Raw genomic sequence first — 27,566 nt, 5'->3', positions numbered from 1 at the left:
GTCATATTAGCCGATCATGGGATGCCAGAAGAAATCATCTCAGATAGAGACAAGCTCTTTACTTCGAAATTCTGGAAATCATTGATGGCGCTACTGGGAACAAATCATAAGCTATCAACAGCTTTTCATCCCCAGACAGACGGCCAAACAGAAAGATTAAATCAGACCCTTGAACAGTACCTGTGAAGCTATGTCAATCATCAACAGGACAACTGGGTTCAGATCTTACCCATCGCACAGTTTGCATATAACAGCGCGATGACAGAAGCAACGAAAGTCTCACCGTTCTTTGCCAATTACGGCTACCAGCCAGAAGCATATAGGCAACCAAGACCGGATGAATCACGAGCTGAACAAGCCCTGATCGTGGTGGAACAACTGAAATCATTCCACGAACAACTTGCGACGGACATCCAATTCTTAAATGAACGATCCGCCGCATACGCAAACAAGAAGCGCAGTATGGAACCTGCCTTCAAGGAGGGGGATAAAGTATACCTACTCCGGAAACATATCAAAACGAAACGACCAAGCACAAAGTTGGACTTCAAGAAATTGGGACCATTCAAAATATTGAACAAAGTCAGCTCAGTTAATTACAGACTGCAGCTACCCAGGAAGTCTAGACTACACCCGGTATTTCATGTCTCACTACTGGAACCAGCAAGAGGAAATACCCCAATTGCGACCGACACCGAACTCCAACCCGAGAAGGTGACTCTAATATTGTAACATTGATTGCGGTAATAATAAGCAACGAGTCCACTGCTTTGTCACAGCTGTTGCTGGAAGCCGAACTGTAGTATGGCATGGTCCGAGGCGCCTACCGCGGTAATATGCCCTCTACTCCCTTCAGCTACCTGCGCCCCGATTACTGATGCTATGCTCGAGACGGGGTTGGTTTGACCTGGCATGGATATCCTGTCGGCATCCAAGCCAGCTGGGCCTGTATGTCCAGCATATGTACATTGGAATACCACACTCCTTTCGCGGGGTCTGATATGTTGAATTGCATGTTCGCGTGACATATGCGACTACGATATTCTGGCAAAGGACCTGGGTACTTTGCAAATAGTTCCAATTGGCTGTTTGTTGTCGCCTAATCACTCCAAGGCATCCATCACATAGACCGACAACCGGAAACCTCGACCGCGTCGCTCTCAAATGGCAAGCTACTGTTCGAACTCTAACACAACATGGTCAACCACTATCCTAACAACCTTTATAATCCATATACATGTGTTATATGCCGGGGGGAAGTAATAGTTGGGCGTTATGGGTCTCAAACTATTACAAAAGGCAAAGCGGCTATTAACGACGATCCACGAGCCAGTCCTCACGCCAGAAAATCACATCAGTTACTCTGGTATCATGAGAACTGTTATTATAATCTAGCTAGTACCTACACCGCTGCAGAGGTCCCAGATAAGAGGAAAATCAGGGAATTTTACGAGGCAACTAACTCTGCATATCCGGCCCCTAGGTATAAAAAAGGAATCCGCGAATCCATGAGGGAGGGGCTTCTTTTTGGTAAGCACACGAAAGTTGTACTGAAGGGCTGCTTCAGCCAAGCTTTGTTGAGGAGGCTACCTGAGGAAGTCTTACGTATGATCTTGCGTTATCTGGGGGAATGCCGGTGGTTGATAGTGCTCGGCGAAACTCGTCGACTGTTTGACCTGTGGGAGCGTGGCTGTGAGGACAGGTGTGAACGAGTCACTACGTCGAAGCCTGTCTTCTTGACAAGAATAGAATTCCGAGGTGTTTCTTATATTTCGAAAATCAGCAATGTGCCATTTGGAAAACCCTCGGATGAAGGTTTCCCTGGGGAATTGCTTGGTTTGCCGCCCAACACGCGGAGACTTATTGTGTCCAAAGACCACATGGGAATCCGCAATATACGACCTATTGTGGACGGTTTAGAGCTATCGGCAGATGGATCTGCATGGTATGAAGTATTTGGCGAACCTAATGCATCATTGGACGCCGAAATCGAGGTCTTATATAATGTGAGATTCCTCTCTGCTAGGTCTCTGGGAAATCTCTCCTAAAGTTAACCTAGGGGTTCTTTCTTCGTAGAGTCCGGTCAACTACAACTGATCGGAGTCCTGAAATGGGGCCGTGGTCCATTCCATGTCCGCCTTTGGTCTCGCCGTATAATATGGATTGCATTGAAAGCTTAAAGCGGGGGCATAATTGGCTTCACTATACACAGCTCGATGCCGGCGTCAAAGGTCTTACCGTTTGCCGCTTTAATGATCATAATATTGGATTCCATCCCTTCACTGGTTTATCAGTGGATTACAGGCGTTTCATCTCCCATGTGAAGCAACAGTACTCGGACTCTTTTCTCACTTGGATGTACTTTCCCATCAATCCCGGCGAATCTATAACCGACGTATGGACCCGCAAATATGGGACTGTTGATGGATATTGGCCATCCTGTGGCCCGTCGATTGTTGTAGGTGTTCCTCTTCAAACGCACTAATCAAGACTAACTTTGCTATTATAGCTCGAAACATCTCTACGCAGAACGGTAACTTTCGGGGCATATATACCTTCTAAAGATATACATCGTCAGCCTATTTCTCAAATGAGGCCCCATCAGTCTCGTTCTCTTCTTAGAAGTAGCGACGGTGCTATCTCGGGGATATTCCACAACGGTTTCGATCCGATATCACCATACATCACGGAGTTTGGAGTTATATGCGACTCTCACCGCGCGAGGAAGCCAACCAACCAAATACCAAGCTCCGAACTGTATTTGTATCCGACCCCTCCGTTTCCTCGTGAATTATTTACCTATGGTTATCATCATGATGAATGGTACTTGACAAAGGCTCCAGTGGAAGGCCTCACCGGGGTACAATTTTGTCAAGACAAGGAACAGCGAAACCATCCGCGTATTGGACTCATCCTACACTACAGCGACGGGCATATAGAATCTCTGGGGCAATTCCGCTGGGACTTAACAGTTTCCGATATAATCGCCGCCCCTATTAGGATCGAGATATGCCGTGATGAAGATGAGCGTTATTATAACCACCCTTATATCGGGGCCGTCGAAACAATACCGCCATTCAATGCTAGGGGAGAAGAAAGAAAGTGGCAAGATATTCCGAATCATGGGGTCCTCGTTTGGTGGAACAATCCTAGGATAGGTGAAGAGATCGCGCTTTATGAGTCTTGATTTCAATAGGTATTGTGAGGGCGAAGGGGCGAACCTGGGGTTTGACTTTACGGTGCACACGCGACAGACGTTTCCAAATTATCGTAGGTAGGTTATTGTCAATATGATTATTCAACGGGTATAAGATGCTGTTCAATCCCACGTGTCCATGCGCCAGGCCGCTCTCTACGGTGTCTCCCCACTCTCTTTGCCCTTCCCTTTCTTCTCCGCCACTGCCGGTTTACCACCCGCAGTTTCCACTGCTCGTTTAGCTGGGCCCTTATCAACTCCTGGCATTTGCGCCTCCTTTATCACATCCCGCGGTGCACTTGTATCCAAACCCGTCCACGCCGGATCCCAGCCCTGTTCCTCGTCTACCGCGCCTTTCGCCATTCCTTCCTCCGTAACGCCCTTGATGTCACTCCAGTACTCCAGCCGTTTAACTTCTCCATCCGCGGCCTCGACTGCTTTAAGTAGATGATTGAGCCTCTCCTTCCTTTTATCGTCTTCCGAGCTTGCAGCCTTACCCTTCTCTTCTACTTTTTTCTGCTCTTTTGAAGTCTCATCCAATGCCGTAGTCAGATGCGCAAGCAGAGTCCGCCGTGACGCCTGAAAGATAAACATACCCATAACATCATGCATCCTCCCCGCAAGGTCCTTCAAGTCCGCCTTACCCCCTTTCACAAACGCCTCTACAACCTCGCTCTTCTCGCGATCAATCCTGCATGCCTTCAGCGCTGCTAGCACCTGTTCAATATCCTTTATTTCTTCTGCCTTCCCCTGCACCATCTCACGTCTCGAGCTGCGCCGACTCACGCTGGCACTCGCGGTGCTCAACGTATCCGGATGCACCGCAAAATGCTCTGCGGTCAGTCTGTGCGGGTCTTCAGTGTCCGTTTCGTGGTGCATGCGCACGCGCTTTCGGATCCACGCGCGGCGGCGAACAAAAGAGTTGTACCAGGTCGGGCCGTGCCAGCTGCAACGTTTACTGAACATAAAGCTGTACTCCCAGCCCTCGTCGTCAAGGATCTCGTTATCGGGATCGTGGTTAACGACCCAGTCAGCCCAGGCCCAGGCCCAGCCTGGATCAGGCACCTGCGCATTTTTTATATTTGTTGCGGATGGTTTGAAGGCGATGTTTGTCCATGGAGCGGCATCGAACATGCCAAGGGCGCGAAAGCTGAATAAAGGATGCCCACAGAGGAAGCCCCCGCGTTCATTCTCGTAGAGGACATCGATTGCCGACTCTGGCGTGCAGGTGGTTGGCGAGCGGTCTATGGTCACTGGCAGCACTGCTTTGTGCTTCGAGCGGCCAGACCTGCTATTCTCTCCATCGCCGCCTGACACAATAACGCGCACTCCTGTGCTCTTCGTCGGGGTCACATCCAGGCTGGTATCGTCGTCTGTGATGAGCTGGCCTGCACGCTCACCGGCCCGCTCTTCGGTCCATTTCTTCCTCCACCGTTTATGCTCGATCCCGCTCCTGATCCTCGAGGAGCGCTTCCCGTGGTCGAAGCTATGGCGGCGAGAGAGTAGGGTTTGCGATGTTTGCGGGGTCACAGAAGACTCGTCGTCGCTGCGGGGGATTTCGAAAGAACGGCTGCCTACTCGAGATAGATTGGTCTGGTCGACGAGGTGGATTTCATGGTCATAGTCCTCGTCGCGTAAGGCAATCGGGCGGCGGCTGGAAGCGTGTGAGACCGCGTTAAATAAGGTGGTCATTGTGGGGGTTCGTTGGAAGATAGCTTATGCTCGCTGCACCTTGAAGCTCACGGGACAGCTAGAAAGCTGTTGGATATGTGAATCTGCACCATATACGGGAGATAGGGGGCGAGGCGGAGCTGTGGCCGTGGGTAGCCGTCGTTTTGGCTTTGTCTCGAGGTCCCAAGTCGCACAGCGAGATAACAATGATCGCGAACAAGCTACCGATTGGGTCAAATCACGGAACTTCCAAAGAACGAATAATTAACAAATATGCATAACACAATACTCCGTATAGCGAAGAGTGACGAGACGCGACTCTCCTAAAAAACACAAGCGTCCAAGTAACAGCTACCAGGCAAATTCCCCACCAGGAAAGTAGAGTAACGCATCACGTGTAGACTCTAATCACGTGCTCTGTAGTGCCAAGGCGGAGGATCTTCACTCCAAAACCCCGCACTGGATCGTATATGGTTAGCGTTCAGTATTCGTAATCAATACAGACTAAGCTCTAATTCCATAATCGCGTGCAACCAACAAATCAATGACGTAGATAATGTCGCTCACCCGGATCCCAAATGGACGAATCATACAGCTTGTAACAGGACCATTGACGTCTTCTCTTCAAAAACAACTCTGTATCTTGACCACAATTGTCCAGCGACTGCTTCATTATCATATCAACACTAATATAACCCTCTCCTCCAACCACCAACAACCACATCAAAAATGGCCCAGCCAAAGTCCCGCGTCCCTCTCGCTATCGGCCTGACCGCCGCAGCAGGTGTCGGTTACTACCTTTACCAGTCCGGCGGTAATGCGAAGGTAGCAGAGAAGAAGTTCGAGGGTAAGCCAGCCCCACATCCACTCATGCATTCCCCTCATCACTCTCCGCAAGCATCTGTCGCCTTGAAAACCGGCGACCATATGACAGCCTGCTAACCCCTCCACCCCCAGCGGATCTCTCATCTGCCTCCGCGCGTGTTAAGGGCGAGCTCCCCGGCCGTGGCAAGGAAGCCGAGAAGACGGCCGCTGCATGGGCCACCGAGAAGGGCCAGCAGATCGACAACGCCGTATGTCCTTCCCAACAGTCTCACCCCCAGGGCAGTATACTGACAAGACCAGGCTGAGAAGGCGCGCAAGGAGCTTAACAAGACTGGGGAGTCGCTGGATTCTTACCGCAAAGAGGCGGGCAAGGAGGCCATGGCTAAGCTCGACAAGTTCGATGCCACGGTCGAGAAGGAGGCTACGAAGGCGAAGAGCGGTATCTCTGGCTGGTTTGGGGGAAGCAGCAAGTAATCTCGTCGCTGGGGAGTAGGAGTAACCTTTTAAGAACTGTATATGGCTTGATATATATCCGAAATCACATTTAAAACCTCGTGGTGACTTTGCATGTGACGTAGTGACAGTTGAAAAAGTATCGTGACATGAATATCATTTGATTCTCATATCTTCTTCTATCATCTCAGATACTCCCCACTGGCCGACTCACCGGGCCCATTAAACTCCAACATATATATGCAACGCTGATAAAAACCGCTCAGAACTCGCCTTAGCCATTAACTCCCAAGATATTGTCTTTTTTACCTCATCCCATCAAACTCCATTCATATCCACATCCGCCATCTCCGCATCCTTCAGCTCCCTCTTCCGCTCTCCCAGCTCCCACTTCCACAGATCCTCAAACGAGGTAGGCTTCGCCTTCACATCAGTGTCTTTCAGGCCAAGTTTCCGGACAACTTTGAATGCGCCAGTGCCGACACTCATCGTCTGTCCCATAATGATACACTCCGAAACACCTTCAATGGCATCCTTCTTCATCCCTGCTGCCGCATCAAACAAGTGATCGGGCGTCTTCTCGAACGACGCAAGCTGCAGTACGGAATCCCTCATCTTGCTAAGACCAAAGCGCGTAATTCCCAAAATCTCACCCTTGTATGTCATCACATCAGCTAACAGCTGCATGTGACGCGGATCGATATTCATTTCGCTCATCACGCTCTCAATCTCATTGGCAATAGTGGTTCGCGCCGCTTCAATACCGAGGACTTGGTTGCACTCAACAACACTGTTGGTTGTGACTCTAGTACCAATGACACCTTCGGTGGTCATACATGCGCGAAGACCGTAGCCTTCGACGTGGACGGTGTGCTCTCCCTTGTCCTGCTGGATAATGGCTCGAGTAGCCTCTGGGTAGCCGGAGACGGGGATGGTGGGGATAGTGCGCTTTAGGTAGTTGACGCGGAGGAGGAGGTCGGATGCTTCATCGGTCGACTTCTTGGCGGCGCCGCCGCGACCAAAGGTACCAGTGTTGGAACCGTGAGCAACACGAACGAAGATATCGTCGCCGATAATGTCGAGTGCGTCGTTGGGTATCTTCAGCTTCTTATTCCTCAGAATAGCATTCGCGATATCCGCTGTGGTGATATCAAGGTGCATCTCGCTGACACCTTGAACATCCACCGACAAACAAATTGTTGCGCTCTTGGCTGACCACATGTCCTCGACAAATCGAATGCAATCTGAGATATAAGTCTTCTCGATACGACCCTTGACGACGCGTGCTGCAACAATATCATGCGGGTTTTCCAGGGGACACGTCATTACAGGCGTACTGATCAGCTTCGAAGCATTGATGATTTCCTTGATACGGGGCACACCCTGGGTGATACTCATACCGGCAACACCAGCAAAATGGAAAGTTCTCAGCGTCATCTGCGTTCCAGGTTCACCAATAGACTGGGCTCCAACAGCTCCGACGGCATGCCCTGGTTCAACATGTGCCTTCAAGTATTTTGTCAGACAGAGCTCAATGAACTTGGCCAATGTAGCTTCCGAAACCTTTGCAACTCGGTCCATTTGGTTTCGTCTTGTTTGGTCTTCAGTAGCGGGGTTATAATGTATATCAGAAAGGCTTGGGTTTTCTGTCAGTTCTGGCAACCCAGCCCTTTTTCGTGCCTGAGAGAGCTTTTGTGCCAGCCTTCCGACGTATTTGCTTACTTCGCTAACGAAACCTCGGGCACTTTCAAGTTCATCAATTGCATAGTCGCTCTGGTCGTTGTACTCCAGTTTCTCGTTGTGAAGTAGGCCACGTCTCGTAAGCTTGGCTTTCTCAGGTTCGAGGAGTGCCGCGCATTGGGCCGTAATCTCGTATGGCAGGAGAGCAGGGTCGTTGTTATCCCATGTCAAACTCTCAGCATGCGTATATGTTCGATCGAAATGCACGGGCACAGCGCTGCCTTCCATATCAACGGGATCAAGTTTATCAGCTCCAAACTGGAACTGAACGATACCTCCAGACGAATTCCTAACGGTGTCGTCATACTGCGTAGACAAATCTTCCAAGGATTTCATTAGACGTCTGGACATGTAACCAGTCTCGGCGGTCTTTACAGCAGTATCGACCAGACCTTCACGACCCGAAATGGCGTGGAAAAGAAACTCGGTAGGAGTGAGGCCGCCAAAAAAGCTGTTGCGCACGAATCCTTTTGAGGGCGGTTGACGTGCATTTTTGGGGAAATGAGGCAGAGTACGGTCTTGGAATCCATCCGCAACTCTGGCTCCTGAAATCATTTGCTGTCCGACAAGAGTGACCATTTGAGCAACGTTGATGTTTGAGCCTTTAGATCCGGATTTAGCCATGATCAGTGGCGAGTTCCACTTGCTTAGTGTATTGATACAGAACTCTCCAGCTTGCTGTCTTACTCTGCTGAGAATACCAGAAATCTTATTCTCCAATGTTTCTTCCATATTGCAGCCAGTTGCTTTCTCCAGCTTGCCTGACTTGAATTGGACAATGAGATCGTCACATTCGGCATACGCCTTTGTGACAAGAGCCAATTTCTGATCCTCAAGACTTTTGCTTGGATATACATCACTGATGCCAATTGAGAAGCCCCGATTAGTCAAATATCTTGCTGACAGCTTCGCAAGTCGATTCATCGCCAAAACTGCATGATCGGGTCCGAAATCTCTTAGGATGGTATAAAATATACAGTCTTTCTTTCCCGATCCAACGGTCGTCTTGTCCATTCTACCACACATAACCTCTGAGTTACGGACAACGAGCCATCCGTCATTCGGATCCATATCTGGGGCCTGTCCGGCAACTGCTTTGTAATCTCGGCACTTCGCATCAAGATTAACCTTCACAGGAGACGTCTTATTAGGGCGCATGAGAACACTGAAGACCTGTTTCCCCGTCCAGAGAGCTTCCGGTTTTATGATAGCCGGAGGCGGAATATCAATATCCATTTTTCCATCTACCATGTACATGCACAGATGTGCAAACGTTTTCCGGTCGAAGAAGTTCTCTTTGCTACTGAGAAGGTAGGCGGCCGTAATAAAATCTTGGGTGGCCGAAATAATAGGTTCTCCGCTTTTGGGCGTACACAAATTGTTCTTCACACCCATCAAGTTGATAGCTTCTGTTCTCGCCTCTTCGGTTTGCGGGACATGGATATTCATTTCATCGCCGTCGAAATCTGCGTTGTAAGGGCCACAGACGCACTCGTTGAATCGAAAGGTTCTCCATGGTCGAACTTTGACGTAATGACTCATAATACTAAGTTTGTGTAGCGACGGTTGGCGGTTGAAGAGGATGATATCTCCATCTTCCAGATGCCTCTCGACAACGTCACCAACGCGGAGAGTGTTGGCCGTGTATTCCCGATCGGCATGCTTCAGTGAGACCTTCCGCCCATCCATCTTCTTTTCGACGATGTTGGCTCCTGGCCATTTACCGGGTCCACGCTTTATGCATTCCCTCAGCTTATGGATGTTCCTGTCATGAACTCGTTCTGGATAAGTCATGTTGGTGGCCACAAGAATTGGGATCGCAACTTCTTCAATGCTAAGGTTGGGGTCCGGGGAAATTACGGTCCTCCCAGAAAAGTCAACACGCTTTCCCGAAAGGTTGCCTCTGAATCGGCCTTGTTTGCCTTTTAACCTTTGGCAGAACCCACGGATAGCTTTTCCAAATCCCGGTTGCTGGAGACCTGGAACGTCGCTATTCACATACATAGCAATTTGAAGCTGCAGATATTCCCACTGCTCCATAATTGTTTGGATGGGCTGTCCTTTTTGCAAGGCACTCCTGATCAGCGAGCTGATGTGAACAATATCACCTAACTTGGACGTTAAATCGTCTTCAGTGCTGGCACCATCCTGAGCCACCGAGGGCCGAATGCAAATCGGAGGAGCAGGCACATATTGCCACAAGAACATTTCCGGCCTTCCTTCGGATGGATTGATTCCGAGCAACTCGCAGTCTGTTGGCGTGATCATCCTGAAGAGGTTCAGAACGCGAAGAGGGTTCAAGTCGTCCATTGCTTTTTTAAGGTGTTTATCCAATTCAGCATTCGTCTTCTTTGCCTCCACAAACGACTTGTCAAAGGCAGCCTTCTCTGGGGGGATAACTTTTCTCGCCGCAGTAGATTTGTTGTAGGCCAAAAATTTGTCGTGCGTAAGCTTGAATACCCCAGTTTTCCGAATCTGACCGTTGACTGCGCTGCAGTATGGGCAAGTCTTCGCCTTCCGGCATTGGGCGTTGATCTTTTTACAGATTTGGGTGCGTTTCAAATTGTCGATATTGGGTCGTCGTAGCTCTTTGAGGAATTGTCGGCGCTCGCTCTCGGTGAGCAACACTCGGGCGCAATCCTTGCAGATCTCTTGTAGAATAGCTATCACAAGCTTCAAGTAGCCGATATGAAACGCCGGGAGGGCCAATCTGACGTGGCCGAAGTGGCCGTTGCAATTATTCAGTCCTTCGCCGCATGTTTCACATCGTCCGGTCTTGCTCGAGGTACCCTAGAAGCGACGTTAGTGCTGCAGTTATGATCAGAAAGTTGATATACGACTCACCAGCCTAGGATCTACGGCTCCATTCGGGACGGGTTTGCGATTCTTCTCGACATCGTAGAGCATGCGATCAGAGACCTCAAGGACTCCTTGGTTTACAATATCGCGCGTGGACCTAAGTAGTCAGTTTGAGCAAAAATATACAGAAGCAGCAGTCGCATTATGACTTACTGGACTCCAAATTTAAGCTCTTTAAAGCGCTTGGGGATCTTATCCACAACCTGCTCTTTGACTGCAGGGCCACTCGAGCGAACAGGCTCGATGCCAGAAGAGGTGAGCTGCATCGTGACGCCGTGCTACCTTCTGTAATTCATGGGTATATTATCGCAAGACCGTATAATTATGCTTCAATAAACAGAAAGTACTGCAAGAACCGGACGATTGTAAAAGGTTGGAGTCACAATGAGGCATTTGGCGTAAATTTCCATGAGCACTAGTCGATGGTGGGGCACGACTGTGTCATCTAATCTAATCTGATTGCGAAGGATCATCCACGATGTTTGGTCAAAACTACGCGAGCAGTAACTTACAGTGTACAGTATCTACAGTACAGCATGTAAACTCAGGGTCTATTTGCATCCTCATGCTGAGAATATACAACAAACTATAGTTGACACAGTTGATTGCTTAAAACTAAAGGCATAATTATCTCAGCTATTCGCGAAAAATTACTCACATGGACTGTACTTAAGTATGGAGTACGGAGTACAGTATTTCCGCAAATATGGCAGTATTATACACTAGTCTTCATTTATTTCAATTCACACCGCCTTGCGCCTCCGTCAGTGACAATTTTGAAGCTCTAAATTGAAAGGGACAAGCTTCATACCAAATCGCCGTTAATCTCAGGGCAGAACCACTCATCAATTCCTCCATCTTCTTGGTTCTTTGCATGTCATGACTGTAGGACATGGTACCTGGCAGCCGTAGCATTTCGATATGCAAGGCAGTCCTGTCTAGATGTTCGCCAACGCTCCATCGCAACATTCGCGAGCCATTGCTCTTTCTATACCCGACGGCACGAGGATTTGGTTCAAGCGCAGCAGAGGTTCTCCGCAATGGCCAATCGACACTCCATTCCCGATCGGCGCCTGAATCACAACAAGCATGGTCGTCGTCTTCGTCGTCTTTTGATACCCACACCCTTGATACCCGCCCGGTGGCGCCGGGCTCGTCCAGTCAGGAGTATGAATTGATTTCAAAAGCGGAGGGAGCACAGCAATATTCTCACGCGGCGAGTAATAAGGACATTTGCAACAATGAAGGGCCTCGAGGCGACTTGTCCCCGAACGGCCGTAGAAGCAACCAGAAAAACCCTCACCCTCGGCGTTTGCAAATACAGCGGGTGGTAAGCGTTAACGACGCCCTTGACATACGTCGCGTGAAGATTAAGGATGATGGTATGGCGCCGAAGGCTCGCAAGTTCCGTACTAAATCGAGCAAATACCCAACTACTAGCGAGCAACAAGCCGATACAGGGGCTACCATAATACGAAATATTGTTCAAGCATATCCGCGCCCAATTATACAGAAAGATACGTTTAGAAAAGTGGCATATGGACAGAAGGTGCGGATGATATTATCGACGACAGAACGTGTCGAAATGAGGTGGTGGTATCAAGATGAAGTACGCAGATTGCAGCACGAAAATATGAACGAGGATAGAGGTTTTCCCCAAAGGGGTCCTCCAGAAGTACTCAAGACCCTTATTCGTTACACCCCGAAACGAGTTGAGAACACTCTTCTTAGGATTTCAGTCCCCGACAACGCTGTTGACTCATTGCTCCTTGGGCCTGGTAACAATATAATGGATATCAAGAACCTGACGGGTTGCGACATCGAACTTCTCGAAGCTGAGGAGGGCAAATCTACTCGGTCGTTATTGTTGTCAGGGCCGCCGATATGCATCTCGGCGGCAGCAGCACACATCTTCCGAATCGTCCCGGCGGCAGTTTCCAACTCGACAAATAGAGCTTTTGCGTTTTCCCAGTACAGCACCCGGTCGACAACTACAGACGTAGCTCAGTCTACAGATGCAAGAGGTTCGGCACATATTACAACGCAGTATTACCTTGCATCCAGTAAGGTTGACGATATACCAAGGAGGGCAGACAGCATACCTAAGCCTAGAAGACTGACGGAAAAGTCCCTCGAATTATACATACGATCATTAACGGGAATCAAAATGACAAGTCCGCTTCATAAGATGCTATACAGGAAAAACGAAGACCATGTAGAAATCGTCGCCGAACGGTTGCTAGAGGTATTTGCCTATGACGAGTGTATGGATGTGATGACCATCACTGGTTTGAACGAGGCAGTGTCATTTCTTGCGAAGTATGGTAGGGTCGCTGCAACCCGGGAGATATTCGACAAGGCGCGTAGGGCCGGATTTCCACTGACACCCGAAACCTACAACATCCTTCTACGAGGCTGTGCGAAGACCCAAAATATCAATACTTTCGCCGCTTTATTGGGGGTAATGATACATAGTGGCTATCGCCCCAATTCTGGAACTTGGAGGGCATTTATGATGGTATTGCGAAATCCTAAAGCCATTTTGCATGTCTACGAAGCGATGCAAGACCGAGGGCTTTTCCATGAGGAAGGGCTCTTGAGCGACGTCTGCGAGCTCTTGCTACCCCACGAAATGACTTTTTGTCTGAACAAAAATCAGCTCGTTGCCCCTTTCATCGAAAACATGACATCTCGTTATGGAGATGGATGGCTCTCGGTGTCCGGGGCTAACAAGGTTTTGGAGGAACTGGGCAAGCGTGGTCTCCTCTCGGAGTGTTGGTCTCTCGTCGACTACATGGTCGAGCAGAATATCGTGCCTAATGCTGTGTCTATCAACACCATCTTCACTCACTCTACGGATGCGAGGGACTTTCGAAACAATATCAGGGCTTTAGATCGCGTCTCTGAGCAGGCCAGGTTTCGACCCGACGGAACTACGTACGAGATTCTTTTCAAATTCGCCTGGCGCTGGCGCCTTTACAGTACTGCACGTGTTATTTGGCAACGTGCCTGCCTAGATGCATGCGCTAGGTTCGAGATGCGAAAACGAGTTTCTACTAGCCTTCAATCTGCATTCATGTTCCAAAGCACAACCCTTCCGTCTCTTCCTGGCCCATCCGCTCCGCCTGACAGCGTGTGGGATCTGACCGCTGGGGTTTTCGTCGTTAGGGAAATCTGCCCACCAGCTCCCAAAGATGAGAGTCAAACCCCTGACGAATCGTCTCTAAGTCAATGGAAAGCCTTTCACCACGCAGTTGAAACTGTCAAGTCAGAACTGTTGATTTTTAAGGAGTGGCGGGCTGCTGGGTCCCTCACGAAATTACTGGTTGCCTCGGTCAAGGCAGATGAAACTGTTTCCAAGCTAATGGACGACGATTTCGAGAAGGGCATGGAGCATTTGTTGAAATATGCACCGGTTGTTAGAATAAAACGAAGGTTCTGGCGTGACGAAGAATAGTCGCGTCGCTTGAAGCGGGAATTAGGGACGAACTGTATACAAATATTAGAGGCTTAGAGCCGTCTTTGTAAATACAAATTATGTATAGTAGATATATGTACAATACTACACTCTTGTAATATAATGCGGCCTCAGGAAGAGCAAAAATATTTCTCATGAAGCCAAAGTGTGAAGCTGAAGGTATCAACCCTTCGTATCAACCCTCTGCCGTGCACGGTCCTACTTCAGACTTTTTGGGGGGCATGAGTAATGGGCCGTTCCTAACCGGCACCATCGTCGATTGGTGACTGTTGTGAACCCCACCACAAGGCTGTCGAGACAACGCATTTCTCTACACCTTCCTATACAGGGTTTTCCCTCCAATGTCAAGACTTCTGGCGCGAAACATCTTCAAGCAAACTAATGCCCGCTTGAACACCTTTACAACCTCTACGACCTGCCGCACTTCCTCTCTATACCCTCTCCGATCTATTCACCCAAGACCTCTTCAAAGCAAAACTCCATCCATACGCTCATACTCATCTCAGCTCTTGACAGCAGAACAACGCCGCGAGCACCAAGCGCAGAAAATGGCCCCACAACTGGACGCATTCTTCAAGGAGGTCGACGCCCAAGCCGACCACTTCATCGAGCGCCTTCGCCAGGCAGTCGCCATCCCCTCTATCTCGGCTGAGGACGAGCGTCGCCCAGATGTTGTGCGCATGGGGGAATGGCTCGGGAAGGAGCTCGAGGCATTAGGCGCTCACGTCGAGTTGCGGCCCTTGGGTCCCCAGCCACACAAGGAGCACTTGATGCTTCCTCCTGTAGTTGTTGCCAGATACGGTAACGACAAGGCGAAGCGTACGATCCTCGTTTACGGGCATTACGACGTCCAGCCAGCTGCGAAGGAGGACGGATGGGCGACGGAGCCCTTCGAGCTCACCGTTGATGATAAGGGACGCATGTTTGGCCGTGGCAGCACTGATGACAAGGGCCCTGTTTTGGGATGGCTCAATGCTATCGAGGCTCACCAGAAGGCTGGGATTGACTTCCCCGTCAACCTGCTGATGTGCTTCGAGGGCATGGAAGAATACGGCTCTGAGGGTCTTGATGATTTCATCAAGGAGGAGGCTGGAAAGTTCTTCAAGGATACCGATGCCGTTTGTATCTCTGATAACTACTGGCTCGGCACCGAGAAGCCCTGCCTCACCTATGGTCTCCGCGGCTGCAACTACTATTCTGTTGAAATTTCTGGCCCTGGTCAAGATCTTCACAGTGGAGTCTTCGGTGGTTCCGCACAGGAGCCCATGACCGACCTTGTCCGCGTCCTTGGCTCTCTGGTCGACACCAACGGCAAGATCCAAATCCCTGGACTCGCCGAGCTCGTTGCCCCCGTCACTGAGGAAGAGAAGGGTCTATACAAGGACATTGCTTTCACCATGGACAACCTCCACGAGTCCCTCGGCTCGAAGACCACAATCTTCGAGGATAAGGAGAGCACCCTCATGGCACGCTGGCGCTTTCCCTCCCTCTCCGTCCATGGCATCGAGGGTGCTTTCTCGCAGCCTGGCGCCAAGACCGTCATCCCCGCCAAGGTTATTGGCAAGTTCTCCATCCGCACCGTGCCCAACATGGAGAGCGAGGACGTGACCCGCCTGGTCAAGGAGTACGTTACCGAAGTTTTCGCCAAGCTGAAGTCTAAGAACACCCTCGACGTCAGCCTAATGCACGACGGCAAGTGGTGGGTCGCGAGCCCCAAGCACTGGAACTTCAGCGCCGCCGCCAAGGCATCGGAGCGTGTATGGGGCGTCGCACCGGATTTGACTAGAGAAGGTGGAAGGTATGCTTCTAACCTCACAGAACCCACGCTAACTTGGCGTTTTGCTAACAGGTTGCAGTATCCCCGTTACGTTGACGTTTGAGGAGGCAACCGGCAAGAATGTGCTCTTGCTGCCAATGGGCAGCAGCACGGATATGGCGCACAGCACTAACGAGAAGCTCGACAAGAGCAACTACCTCGAGGGTATCAAGACCCTGGGCGCTTACCTGCATTACGCGGCCGAGGAGCCAATGGTTTAGATGGATGCACCGTTGGGATAGAAGCAGGCGAGCAATGCGGTGTCAGCATCCCCAATATAGGAGCATTCGTAGCTCAGTGAAGGCTTAAATTGGGGATACAATCGTTGCCACTTATAGCTTATTATAGTAACACTTTTGGCTAGGATATCCACCACTTCAGGTTCCGGATGAACGGCGAGGCTCATCATATGCAGAGACTCTAAGTTATATAATTATAATTATAATCCACCCATATTATTTTAGGGTTCGAATATTTGTTCTCGGAATTATATTCCCGGCTCTAGATATATTTATAGCAACTTGTTGCACATGTATATTAACATTTACATTTGCCCCGCGCAGTGTTGCCCGAGTAGTACTTGCCGTGAGTAGTACTCGCCGAGTACCCGAGTACTACTGTACTCGGGTGATATTTTTGAGTACTCGGTGAGTCCCCGAGTACTACTCCGAGTACTCCGAGTACTGCCAAGCCCTTGGCAAAGAGGGGTAATATAGATCGTAGAATAGAATAGATAATTGAAGCTTTCTTCCACTTGAGCGTTCTGTATTGCTTCCTGCAATGAGTGACTCTTCGCTATCGCCGGTGCCGGCTGAGTATCAGTCTGATGCTTTAGCTGCATCATATGCCTCTAAGACTTCAATTACCTGAGTCTACGTCAATCCTCTTTTTAAAAGGGCTATTCTACCGTACTTTATTAGATACAATACCTGCTAGAGTCCAATACCAATGCCTTCAAACCGATTGTAACTATATGCCGAGCCAGCCACTAAAGAGCCAGACAACGAGTAATCTTTGGAAGCATCTTAAAAAGATGCACCCATCTGTGTATACAGAATACGAGAAGCTATCCTCCTCAATTAGAAGCTCGTCAACGCCGTCTACTTCTGTTTCTGCTTCTGCTTCTACTTCTACTTCTGCTTTTTTCCAGCCCCGCCAAGCACCTAATAACGCACCAAGCTCGTCGAAATATAGAGAGCTTATACTCTCTTTTGTGGTATCAAATAACCTACCGCTACGCCTTGTAGAAAGCCACTCATTCCGGCAATTAGTTCATCATCTAAACCCTACTGTTTTAACAGTAGGTAGAACTACAATCGGACGGGATCTATATCGTCTATTCTGCTATCATAAAGCACGGCTTCAAGTAGAGCTACAGCAGCATGTTATAAATGGTGGACGACTATCCATAAAAACTGATACTTGGTCTGCTCGGAACTACTCTGAATACGCAGCAGTTACTGTACACTGGATAAATGACAATTGGCAAATGAGAACTACGATACTTGACGTTATACACCTTCAAGAGCCGATCCACTCTGGTGAATACCTTGCTGAACAGATGATGGTGTTGCTTACGGAATTGGGGTGTTTTATCACAAGGCGACGACGAAGACAGCGGCGACGATACAGACAATAAGAGTTAGAATAGTATATATATATTTCAATTTTTACTTCTATTTCTATTTATATGCGAGTACTACTCGGGTATTCGAGTACCGGTACTCGAATACCGGTACTCGAGCTTCAATTTTGAGTACGGTACTCGAGGATCCTCCGAGTAGTACTCGGAGCGGTACTCGGGCAACACTGGCCCCGCGTCATAACTAGTTACTGCTTCTCCCCAAAATCCTTCGCCACCATTGCATTGCAGATGGGATGGTAAAAGCCCTTGTTTGCTTCATAAGTCTTGAGGGCCAGCTCCCTATCTGCTGACGCAAACTTCCTATATAACGGGCGCACAAACTTCATGCGTCCTACGCGTCCTAGCAATTCAGCAGTTGGTGCGTATGCGTTCTCATCCTTGGCTAGAAGCCCGAGCTGCAGGAATCTGGCGGAGAGCTCGACGTTTCGTGTCTTGAATAGCAAATACGTGTTGCCCAATAGAGTAGTCTGGTTTGGGAGAAGCGGGGACCTGGAGAAGGAAGTGAGAAGCGACTCGAGGAAGACGACAGTCTGGTTTGCGGAAAAGCCTTCGATATCCTCGAGCGACGGCTCGAAGTTGACCGATGACGTCCAACGATCTGCCAGAGCGTAGGCTTTGTCCACCAAGCTTGTGTCAAACTCTGGCTTTGGTGGCATACCCGGCTTATAAAACCACGCATCCCAATCAATTTCCTTCACCATCTCCGCCGCCTGGGCATCGCCAGAAAAGAAGTTGATAAGAGTATCTTTAAACTCAAATGAGTCCAGAGATTTCTGGGCCCACGTATTAAAGTAGTGAGGGATAAATTGATCGAACTTGTCCTTTCCTACCAGCTTCTCGATATAGTAGAGGAAGTGGAAGCCTTTCTCGTAGGGAATGGTGCTAAATGCATCATCAGGGTCAAGGCCCTTCAAGTCCGGCACAAGCTTTGTGTAGTCATGCTCGCTTCCAAAGAGATTAACTGCATCCTCCAGAGCCTTCCAGCCGATGATAGCTGAAAAGTCGCGGTACGCTTCCCCATGCACTGCAGCCTGGAGTCGGCGCTCCAAGTACGTCGTCCATCCCTCGTTGAGCCAGAAGTGCTCCCACGCTGCTGCTGACACGAGATTTCCGCTCCAGCTGTGGCTAAGCTCGTGGGCGATCACGTCAACATTTTCGCGATCGCCACTGATAAGAGTGGGCGTTGCGAACGTGTAGATTGGGTTTTCCATCCCGCCATACGGGAAGCTAGCGGGGAGTACCAGGACATTGTATTGACCCCACACATACGGAGAAATGAGCTTCTCGGCGATTTTAATGAAGTTCTCAGTATCCCTCTCCAACTCCCACTTTGATGCCTCGAGCTCCTTGGGGGAGGCGGCTACGGTGCTCCGCGGTCCGATCTGGGCTGTTGCGATATCTCCAGATGCGAGGGCAAAGAGATATGCGGTCATGGGAATGTCCTGCTTAAAGTGATAAAGCTTCGCTCCGGTCTTGGACTTGAAGTCCACGCCTTGCTCGCCCTCAACGGAGACCCCGCTGGCAATCACGGGGAGTGTTGAGTGGATGAGGAAATCGTAGGTTGACTTCACATCTGGTGTGTCTTGACAGGGAAACATGCTCCTTGCGTGGATGGCCTGACACTGAGAGAACATATATGGCGTGTCGCTCTTGGTTTGAGCAGGTGTGAGCCATTGCAAAGCAGTACACTTGTCGGTCGTTGAGACCTCCATTGCAAGCTCTACCACCTGGCCTTTGGACTCTCCACCTTGGATCTCAACGGTCAAGGCAGAGCCAAGTGGCCCCGTCCTCGGAGCAACTGACCAGCTTCCGGACTCTGCGAGTTGGCCATTGACGCTGATGGAGGTTACGTCAACGAAGCTAGTGTCAAGGATAATAATCTTGGACTCCTTCTCAGTCAACGACTCGAGTTGCAGCGTCACTGTTCCATCGAGCTTCTGGTTCTTGAAGTCAATGAAGAGATCAGCAATGGTATGCTTCGTCGTCCAGCAATCATAGTTGGACAGAGTGCATTGGTCACGGCGAGTCTTGCTCGCGATTTCAGAAGTAGCCATACTTCGGATTTGGGCCTTTGGAAATGGGGCTCGAACAGCTGAAACCGAAATTCTAGTTGGCAATGAGGCTAGAGATCTCGTCAAGGAGATCAAAAGCTTCATGGAAATAAGTCCTAACCCTTCCTAATGAGTGTTTTTGTAAGTTTTCGGTGACTGTTTTTAGTGATTGTTATCACCAATACGGAAGGTGGTAGTTGATTTGTGTGGTCCATTCAACGGCTTGCCTCGGCTTATTGGCTGGCGAGTTGGTGCCTCAGCATTGAGGTTCTACAATTCCTTTCGTAGTATACAGTACTAGACCACTGCTATTGTCACGAGCATCATCACGTGCGGACTCCAATCACGTGTGCTGCGGTACCAAGGCGGAGGCCGAACCCCGCCCGGAATTGTATATAGTAGGAACGCGGACCTTCGGAGGAGGGTCAGCGTTCAGTCTTCATATCAATAGAGAGCTTGACTACGTAACTATCTACAACTGACTTCCCACTGCCCTGTTCAGCCAAGGCTCTTTTACATTCTGAACGCTCATCCATTCCTACATTTAGGAAGAACAGCCCAGTAGGGAAGTCCAGAAAGAAGCTGAGAATGCCGCCCCGTCAAACCCGTCAAGGCTTCGCAGCGAGCATCAAGCGTGAGCGCAGTGAGGCCGCTGCACCAGGCGAAGAAGCAACTCCCGCTTCAGGGGCCACAACCCCGTTGTCACGGGTTCGCAGCTCCCCAGGGATTGAGGCCCAGATCGCTGCTGCCATAGCACTCGAAGCTGAGCTGCGGCAGGAGCTTGAGTTACGGGAGATGGGAGAGCGGATTCGGAAGCTGCAGAAACAACTAGAATGCGCGGACGAAGCGGAGGCTTCGCCCCAGACCCTCGCGACCCCGGAACGCAGCTGGACGCCAGCGAGCTCGATATCCCATGATGGCCTTCCACCAAGCCTTAGGGCAAAGGCAGTCTCGGAATACCGAGGGAAGACAGTGCGGAACACTTAGAGTTTATTACGAGCTGTGAGCTCGCCTTCTGCCTCGAACCAGGGGCGAATAAGTCGGACGAGCTACGCTGCGACTTTGCGACGACGTGGCCCACAGGAGAACCCCGCGACGCGTGGCTCCGACACGAACAGGAACCTGGGTTCCAGAAGACCTGGGAGGAGTTTAAGAACTTCCTCCTCGACCTCGTCCAGGACCCAGTGAACCGAACGATCTCAACGGCTGTCAAATATGAGGAGGCGCGGCAGCGAGGCGGCCAGACAGCGCAGGCGTTTGCCACCTACCTCGAAACCTTAGAGGCGGACATGCCAGCCTATAGTGAGGAGCACCGGGTGCAACACCTCCTCATGAAGTTACGGCCAGATGTGAGAGCGAAGGTCCTTACTTATCCCCAAACAATCCCAAGGGAGTACGATGCTTTCCAGGATGTCTTTGATGATGAGGGGGCAGCGTCACTACCAGAGTACTCAAAGTGTGCGGAGCACGCAATTGACATTGAGCCGGGTAAGCAACCCCCATGGGGACCCATATACAGCCTCTCCGCGAAGGAGCTGTCAACCCTTCGCGTCTACCTTGAAGACTCCCTGCAAAGGGGCTGGATCCGGAACTCAACGAGCCCAGCAGGGGCGCCAATCCTTTTTGTCCCCAAACCTGATGGTTCCAAGTGCTTGTGCATGGATTATCGTGGCCTAAACGCAATGATGATTAAGAATCGACACCCTATACCCCTCATATCTGAGATCCTTGACTGACTAAGTGGTGCAGAAGTGTTCACGAAGCTTGACGCTAAGGATGCGTACCAGCGGATGAGAATTCGGAAAGGGGACGAGTGGAAAACAGCTTTCCGAACAAGATACGGTCTGTTCGAATACGTAGTGATGCCGTTTGGGCTATGCAACGCCCCCGCATCATTCCAAGCCTACATTAACGAAGCGCTTGCAGGACTTGTGGATATAATTTGCATAGTGTACCTTGATGATGTGTTGATCTACTCGAAGCACAAGGAGGAACACCCGCAACATGTCCACACAGTCCTCGAGCGGCTTCAGAAGTTTAAGATCTACTGCAATCTAAAGAAGTGCAAGTTCTCAACGACAGAGGTCGAATTTCTTGGGTTCATCGTCTCCACAAAGGGGGTGTCTATGGACAATCACAGAATGGCCAGAGCCTACAAGTTTCCGAGACCTACAGGTATTCCTTGGGTTTGCGAACTTCTATCGGAGGTTCATCGAGGGGTATTTGCGTGTAGCGCAACCCCTCACGGGGCTCTTGAAAGGAAGTGACAATGGGAAGAAGAGTGGTCCGTTTTCATGGAACGGTGAGGCAGCGGAGGCTTTTCGAACGTTGAAGAAGGCCTTCACGTCCGCTCCACTCCTCTGCCACTTTGATCCAAGTCAGCCTATAAGACTAGAGATGGACGGTTCAGGAATGGCCATTGCGGCAATCTTAACCCAGCCGAACACAGACGAAGCGGGGGTGACACGGTGGCACCCCATTGCCTTCTACTCGAGGAAGCTCAAGGACCCGGAAATCAGGTACGATGTCCATGATATAGAGCTCCTCGCCATCGTGGCGGCCTTTAAGCACTGGCGCCACTACATGCAGGATAGCAATTTTCCAGTGACGGTGAGGACTGATCACAATAATCTGGTTTACTTCATGAAGAAAGTATCCATTAATAACCGGCAGGCTCATTGGATTGAATTCCTAGCAGGATTCGATTTCCAAATAGAACATCGACCTGGCTGCACAAACCCCGCAGATGGTCCGAGCCGTAGGCCTGACTATGTCGACCGCCAACACCAGGCGTATAATGGGTTGCTCCCTACCTTGCAGCAGAAGCTGGCGAGGGGGTTGAGTGAGGCTACGAGAGATAGCGAGGGCGATGCGTTGCAAGAGAGTACTCGAATCCGCGCTGTCTTTGCAAAAGCAGACGAGCGAACGGAAACAAAAGACATCCTCTACAAAGTAGAGAAGCTCACGCGAACCCCACGAAAGGGTGGTGAGGAGCCTCTGCAGAGCCCACTGTCCCGATGCCGAGCCGTGCTCGGAACAGTCGAGGAGACACCATATGAGGAGCCCTCAGTAGATCTCTGCAAGCTCATTTCCCAACTACAGAATGGTGATCCATATCTAGGGGACCGGGTGAAGCGAATGAAGAAGCAACATCCACGCCATGAAGGCGTTGAGAGAGAGTGGGCGCTACGGGTAGAAAGCGGAATACTATACCAGAACGGTATCATACCAATCCCACAAGACCCAGCCCTTATAGAAGAGCTTCTCCGAATACACCATGATGACCTGCTTGCAGGCCACTTCGGAGTTGCGAAGACGCTTCAGCTGCTTAAACGCAAATACAAGTGGCCGCGGATGGGCAAGGATGTAAAGGAGTATGTCAAGACTTGCCAAATCTGCCAACGGATGGTAGTGAAGAGGCACCGCCCCTATGGCGAATTACAATCGCTTCCACAACCGGAAGGCCCTGGAAAGGAGATCACAATGGATTTCATAATGGGCCTACCACCAAGCCTACACCCAATAATGAAGAAGGCCTACGACTCTATCCTTGTAGTAGTAGACCGTTACACGAAATACGCCATATATATTGCAACAAATAAGACGATAAATGCACATGATTTGACTCTGCTCATCGTTCGCTACGTCCTACCAGAGTTTGGAATCCCGAATGGTATTGTGTCAGACCGAGGCTCAGTATTCACGAGTAATTATTGGGCTGCGCTCTGTTTCTACCTTAAGATACGGCAGCGTCTAAGCACCGCTTTCCACCCGCAGACAGATGGCTAAACTGAGAGGCAGAATTAAACAATTGAGCAGTATCTCCGGTCGTTCGTAACAAGCCTACAGGACGATTGGGTAGCACTACTACCGCTTGCGCAAGCCACATACAATAACTCTCACCACTCCACCATTCAAACTACCCCCTTTTACGCACTAAAGGCTTTCCACCCACAAATGGGAGACGCAAGTGTCGCGGACGCCCCTCGGAAGGGAGACGTACCCGAGGCGAAAGACCGGGTAATCCAAATGCAAGAGGAAAGGGAAGCGTTAGCGCGGCACTGGGTAAAAGCGACCCAGGCACAAACGAAATACTACAACCTCAAATGTAAGCCAATGGAATATAGCATGGGGGACAGGGTGCTACTATCAACGAAGAACTTAAATCTTCGACATCCAAATAGGAAGCTCTCAGAACGGCTCATAGGGCCCTTTAAGATTGTAGAAATCATAGGGGAACAGGCATACCGGCTTGAGCTGCCTCAGGAAATGGGCGTGCATCCAACCTTCCATGTGTCCCTCCTTGAGCCTTATCATGAGAGGCGAGAGACGAGCGTAGGGGTCACGGAGGCGCCACGAGTGGGAGGGAAAAATGTCAATTCATCTGCCACAAATGGCAGGAAGCTGCCAGGTCAGCCCATTCCTCAGGTCACTGGAACTATCTGAAAGTACAAAAGTGCAAGGGGCCACAGCCGGCCAGCGCACACGAGGTGGGGCCTCAACCTACGCGTCCTGGTCCATTTCCTCAGGAACCTCCTCCTAAGCATCAGAGACCACAACGGTCGCCAGCTCCCAATCCTCAGCGTCCTCGTCATCCACCAGCGGGTCCTCCTCACCCTAGCTACCAGACGACTCGTACTCCTCAGTCGCAGTGACGGTAGGGTTGTGGACGTGCTATCAAGGGTCAGCATGGAAAGCGGGGGGCAGATGGAGGGGCAACGGACCAGCGCCATCTGGATGTCATTCGCGTGCCTCATGGTACGGCGTAGGCCGCGAATGTCAGAGGCGATCTCCAGCATCGCCAGGCCGGTGTTCACCTTCTAATGCTTGGAATCCTCCCCAACGAGCAGGCGGTGATGCATCACGTTCTTGTCATACTGACATTCGTTGCACTCAGTTTGCTATCAAACTCAAGAGCAAACTTAGAAATCTCCTCCTCAAACCTACAAGTCACCATACATATCTTGGCTTATCACACCAACAACAGAAGCAATACTACTCAACGATTGCTGCAAACTCTTCTACTACATCTGTTTATGCTACATACATCACGGCATATCATTTGAACACTCATTGAACAAGTTATTAAGAAACTCTCCTCCTTAAGGGGGTGGGCCAATACTACCACATGGCATATCTCTACCAACTAGAGGCCTAGGAACATGAACGATAGCTCTAGAAGCTTCTACAACCATCTATGATTCATTACACGTCATCGCTCCTTAGTTACCCACAAGATTGGTTAAGTTATGACATAATTTGTCTATAGGTACTCTGACCTTGGACCTCCTTTTCACTTCCTATAGGCTAGGAACCCAAGAGATGGTTCTATGGGATTCTCTTACGTTCACTACATGATTAGCAAGCTAGTTGTGGGTCGCACTTGATTTCTAATACATTTACCAAGCCTGGTTAGTCATGGAAAGTCATGGAAAATGAGAGAACTACACTCCTTTGGCATAAATAGGATTGCCCTTTCCTTAAGAAAGGGCAAGCAGGCAATACAGTAAATCGACTAGCACATACTTCTACGTCTTTTCCAAGCTTCCAAGCATTGATCTTGTTATTCTCTGTTTTTGAAAAGTCAGTGAGGTGCTAACCTCTGACTTACCCCTGAGTTCTCAGACTCAACATTTGTTGCAACTTGTCTAAACCACTTCACCACATCATACACCTGATTGCTGCGTTGTGGAATAGTCTAAGCTACAACCCTTTGGCTCTGTTTCCTAAGACAGTGTGTTGTCTTAGTAAATTCATCCCTTCCTTGGGTGGCTAGATTCTCATATCTGGTGCACCCACCATTACAGTTCTTTCCGGCCTCAACAAACTTCGTGTAGCGGAGCTGAAGCGCCTCTAAAATATTGGCGCGGCGGTGCGCGGTCGTTTGGCTGAAGTTTGGGCGAGGGATGCTGGGATCGATGGCGCCCTGGTACTTCTCAAATGCTGCCATCAAGCGATTGAACTTGCGGAAAGCCCAGGGGGGAATCTAGAATGCAGGGTCAGTGGAGTAGGAGGCGAAGCGGAGGGTAAACACACACAGGGAGACACTTTGCCCGATGTTCCTGGCAGTATGTGCAGCGGGTCATAGCGTTGACGCGGGAGCAGCACATATCCTCGCGATCCTTGTACACTCTCTTAGAGCAACGGAGACACATGGCGACCTTCGGCTTGGCGCGGCGGGGCTTCAAGGGCGAAGACATCACCTCTGACACCGTGTCAACGGGTGGGAGGCGCGCATGACGCAAAGGGTTCTCCGGGGGTTGGACCACAGTGGCAAGGCGACTACCACGAGCGAGGCCAGACGGAGTGGCAGCAGTGGCGTTGCTTGGGCCAGGCACCGGGGCAGCCTCAGCGCCACGGGGAGAGCTTTGAGAAGCTGCGGCGTCAGTTTTTTTTCCCTTGCCTTTAGCGGGGCGTTTGGGGCCATCCTGAAGAGATCTATCGGTTGAGTCAGTAAAGAGAAATTGAAGGTGGTGAAGTTGGAGGAAAAAGGGCGAAGGAGGAAGCGGTCAAAACGACACAACAACACACAACAACGCGCAAGCGACCCGGGACCGCTTACTCAGGGGCAGGGCTGCCGCTAAGCGGCCACGGCAACAAGCCAAAATAAACAACACGGGCCGAATTCACTTCTCGGGCTCAAAGGGGCTCGAGCCGCATAAGGGGGGATAATTGTCACGAGCATTATCACGTGCGGACTCCAATCACGTGCGATGAGTTGCCAAGGCGGAGGCCGAACCCTGCCCGGAATCGTATATAGTAGGAACGCGGACCTTCGGAGGAGGGTCAGCGTTCAATAGAGAGCTTGACTACGTAACTATCTACAACGTGACTTCCCACTGCCCTGTTCAGCCAAGGCTCTTTTACAGCTATTAACCGAATTCCAATTTGATGCGTAAATCGCGTCGCGTAACCCACCCCTCCTTGTACAACAACCATAATTATGCCACCAACTCGGAGGGCTTTGGCTCCAATTGATGGGAATCGACAGCCTGGTGGCCAATTAAGCCCATACTAACGCGGGCAGATTATTGGGAGGCAGTCAGAGGGTGCAACACCTACTAAGATTGCACACGACCTAAACCTTGACCGAAGCACCGTACGATATACAATTGCAGTTGACTCAATACGCACCGAAGGCAAGAGCCTACCCCGTACACCACGGGGAAAGTCATACAGAAGCAGAGCAACGCATACAAATAAGTTGGGAGAATCTATAGCGAACTGATGGGGAAGTCTGGGCTCTATGATAGCTGCAACTCGTGGCACCATGCACTGGGTAATATTCCGCTCTTGGTTTAATATGTTGACCGACTTTGATCGTTTGAGGGCGTGCTATTCATGAACGTGGTTGGAGGGCCTTATTGCTGTGTTCCGAAGCCATGACATGGTAATCCCGGTGAGGGGCTCGAGTGATGTATCTGACGAAACCAAATGGACGAGATTGCCGAAGGGGTCGATGCGTTGCGTTGCTTGAAAACTTGATCAAACCTCCAGTTCAAACCAATGGATTGTCCGATGCAGCAGCTGCCCTTGCTGATCTTCAATGGTAGTAGTAGAGAGCAATATCGCAAAATTTACCCTCACATACTTGATTGCTCGTTTTCCGCGTGTTCTTTGCATTTACGAGTGAGGGTGGGGGAGGACGTGGACACGCTGCCCCGCTTCTTGCCAAGCCTCATACACAACTTGACACAATACCAAGCGAAGCACAGACGGTTATTTGTGCATCTTCGTTCATGGGTGTATATCATAGTAGCACCATAGTAGCACCTTATGGACTGGCGGGGAGTTAGCAGCCTCTATCTGCCGTGGCCAAGGCCCAAAAGGAA

At 50.2% G+C, this 27,566-nt stretch overlaps 8 protein-coding genes across 8 annotated transcripts; 4 read left to right on the top strand and 4 right to left on the bottom strand.

Annotated features, from left to right (window-relative positions):
- The first annotated feature begins 1,119 nt into the window (after positions 1–1,119).
- On the top strand, positions 1,120–3,316 carry VC83_09262 (uncharacterized protein). Its single transcript, XM_024472706.1, has 3 exons — positions 1,120–2,006; positions 2,060–2,458; positions 2,510–3,316. Exons 1-3 carry the CDS (start codon positions 1,197–1,199, stop codon positions 3,185–3,187), a joined length of 1,887 nt encoding a protein of 628 aa, XP_024319811.1. The 5' UTR covers positions 1,120–1,196; the 3' UTR covers positions 3,188–3,316.
- VC83_09261 (uncharacterized protein) lies at positions 3,317–5,193 on the bottom strand. The gene has a single exon (XM_024472705.1). The coding sequence runs from the start codon at positions 4,886–4,888 to the stop codon at positions 3,353–3,355; it is 1,536 nt and encodes a 511-aa protein (XP_024319814.1). The 5' UTR covers positions 4,889–5,193; the 3' UTR covers positions 3,317–3,352.
- Positions 5,194–5,596: 403 nt separating this feature from the next.
- Positions 5,597–6,166, top strand: VC83_09260 (uncharacterized protein; the record flags this gene model as incomplete). The annotated part of the gene is made up of 3 exons (XM_024472704.1): positions 5,597–5,714; positions 5,825–5,940; positions 5,993–6,166. The coding sequence occupies 3 exons, from the start codon at positions 5,597–5,599 to the stop codon at positions 6,164–6,166; spliced, it is 408 nt and encodes a 135-aa protein (XP_024319813.1).
- VC83_09259 (uncharacterized protein) lies at positions 5,824–11,115 on the bottom strand. The gene is made up of 3 exons (XM_024472703.1): positions 10,898–11,115; positions 10,730–10,841; positions 5,824–10,675 (listed from the first exon to the last, which is right to left on the bottom strand). Exons 1-3 carry the CDS (start codon positions 11,008–11,010, stop codon positions 6,464–6,466), a joined length of 4,437 nt encoding a protein of 1,478 aa, XP_024319831.1. The 5' UTR covers positions 11,011–11,115; the 3' UTR covers positions 5,824–6,463.
- Positions 11,116–11,636: 521 nt separating this feature from the next.
- Positions 11,637–14,201, top strand: VC83_09258 (uncharacterized protein; the record flags this gene model as incomplete). The annotated part of the gene is made up of 1 exon (XM_024472702.1): positions 11,637–14,201. The coding sequence occupies one exon, from the start codon at positions 11,637–11,639 to the stop codon at positions 14,199–14,201; it is 2,565 nt and encodes an 854-aa protein (XP_024319832.1).
- Positions 14,202–14,295: 94 nt separating this feature from the next.
- On the top strand, positions 14,296–16,593 carry VC83_09257 (uncharacterized protein). Its single transcript, XM_024472701.1, has 2 exons — positions 14,296–16,020; positions 16,079–16,593. The coding sequence occupies exons 1-2, from the start codon at positions 14,564–14,566 to the stop codon at positions 16,257–16,259; spliced, it is 1,638 nt and encodes a 545-aa protein (XP_024319837.1). The 5' UTR covers positions 14,296–14,563; the 3' UTR covers positions 16,260–16,593.
- A 1,153-nt stretch (positions 16,594–17,746) lies between these two features.
- On the bottom strand, positions 17,747–19,913 carry VC83_09256 (uncharacterized protein). The gene has a single exon (XM_024472700.1). The coding sequence runs from the start codon at positions 19,837–19,839 to the stop codon at positions 17,869–17,871; it is 1,971 nt and encodes a 656-aa protein (XP_024319838.1). The 5' UTR covers positions 19,840–19,913; the 3' UTR covers positions 17,747–17,868.
- A 4,438-nt stretch (positions 19,914–24,351) lies between these two features.
- On the bottom strand, positions 24,352–27,312 carry VC83_09255 (uncharacterized protein; the record flags this gene model as incomplete). Its single annotated transcript, XM_024472699.1, has 5 exons — positions 26,612–27,312; positions 25,773–26,172; positions 25,559–25,720; positions 24,459–24,554; positions 24,352–24,408 (listed from the first exon to the last, which is right to left on the bottom strand). Exons 1-5 carry the CDS (start codon positions 26,671–26,673, stop codon positions 24,352–24,354), a joined length of 777 nt encoding a protein of 258 aa, XP_024319839.1. The 5' UTR covers positions 26,674–27,312.
- Positions 27,313–27,566: the final 254 nt, after the last annotated feature.

Source organism: Pseudogymnoascus destructans, assembly GCF_001641265.1.
Source record: "Pseudogymnoascus destructans isolate 20631-21 unplaced genomic scaffold scaffold_35, whole genome shotgun sequence".
Classification (NCBI taxonomy): domain Eukaryota; kingdom Fungi; phylum Ascomycota; class Leotiomycetes; order Thelebolales; family Thelebolaceae; genus Pseudogymnoascus; species Pseudogymnoascus destructans.
This window is presented reverse-complemented; position numbering and strand designations above follow the sequence as displayed.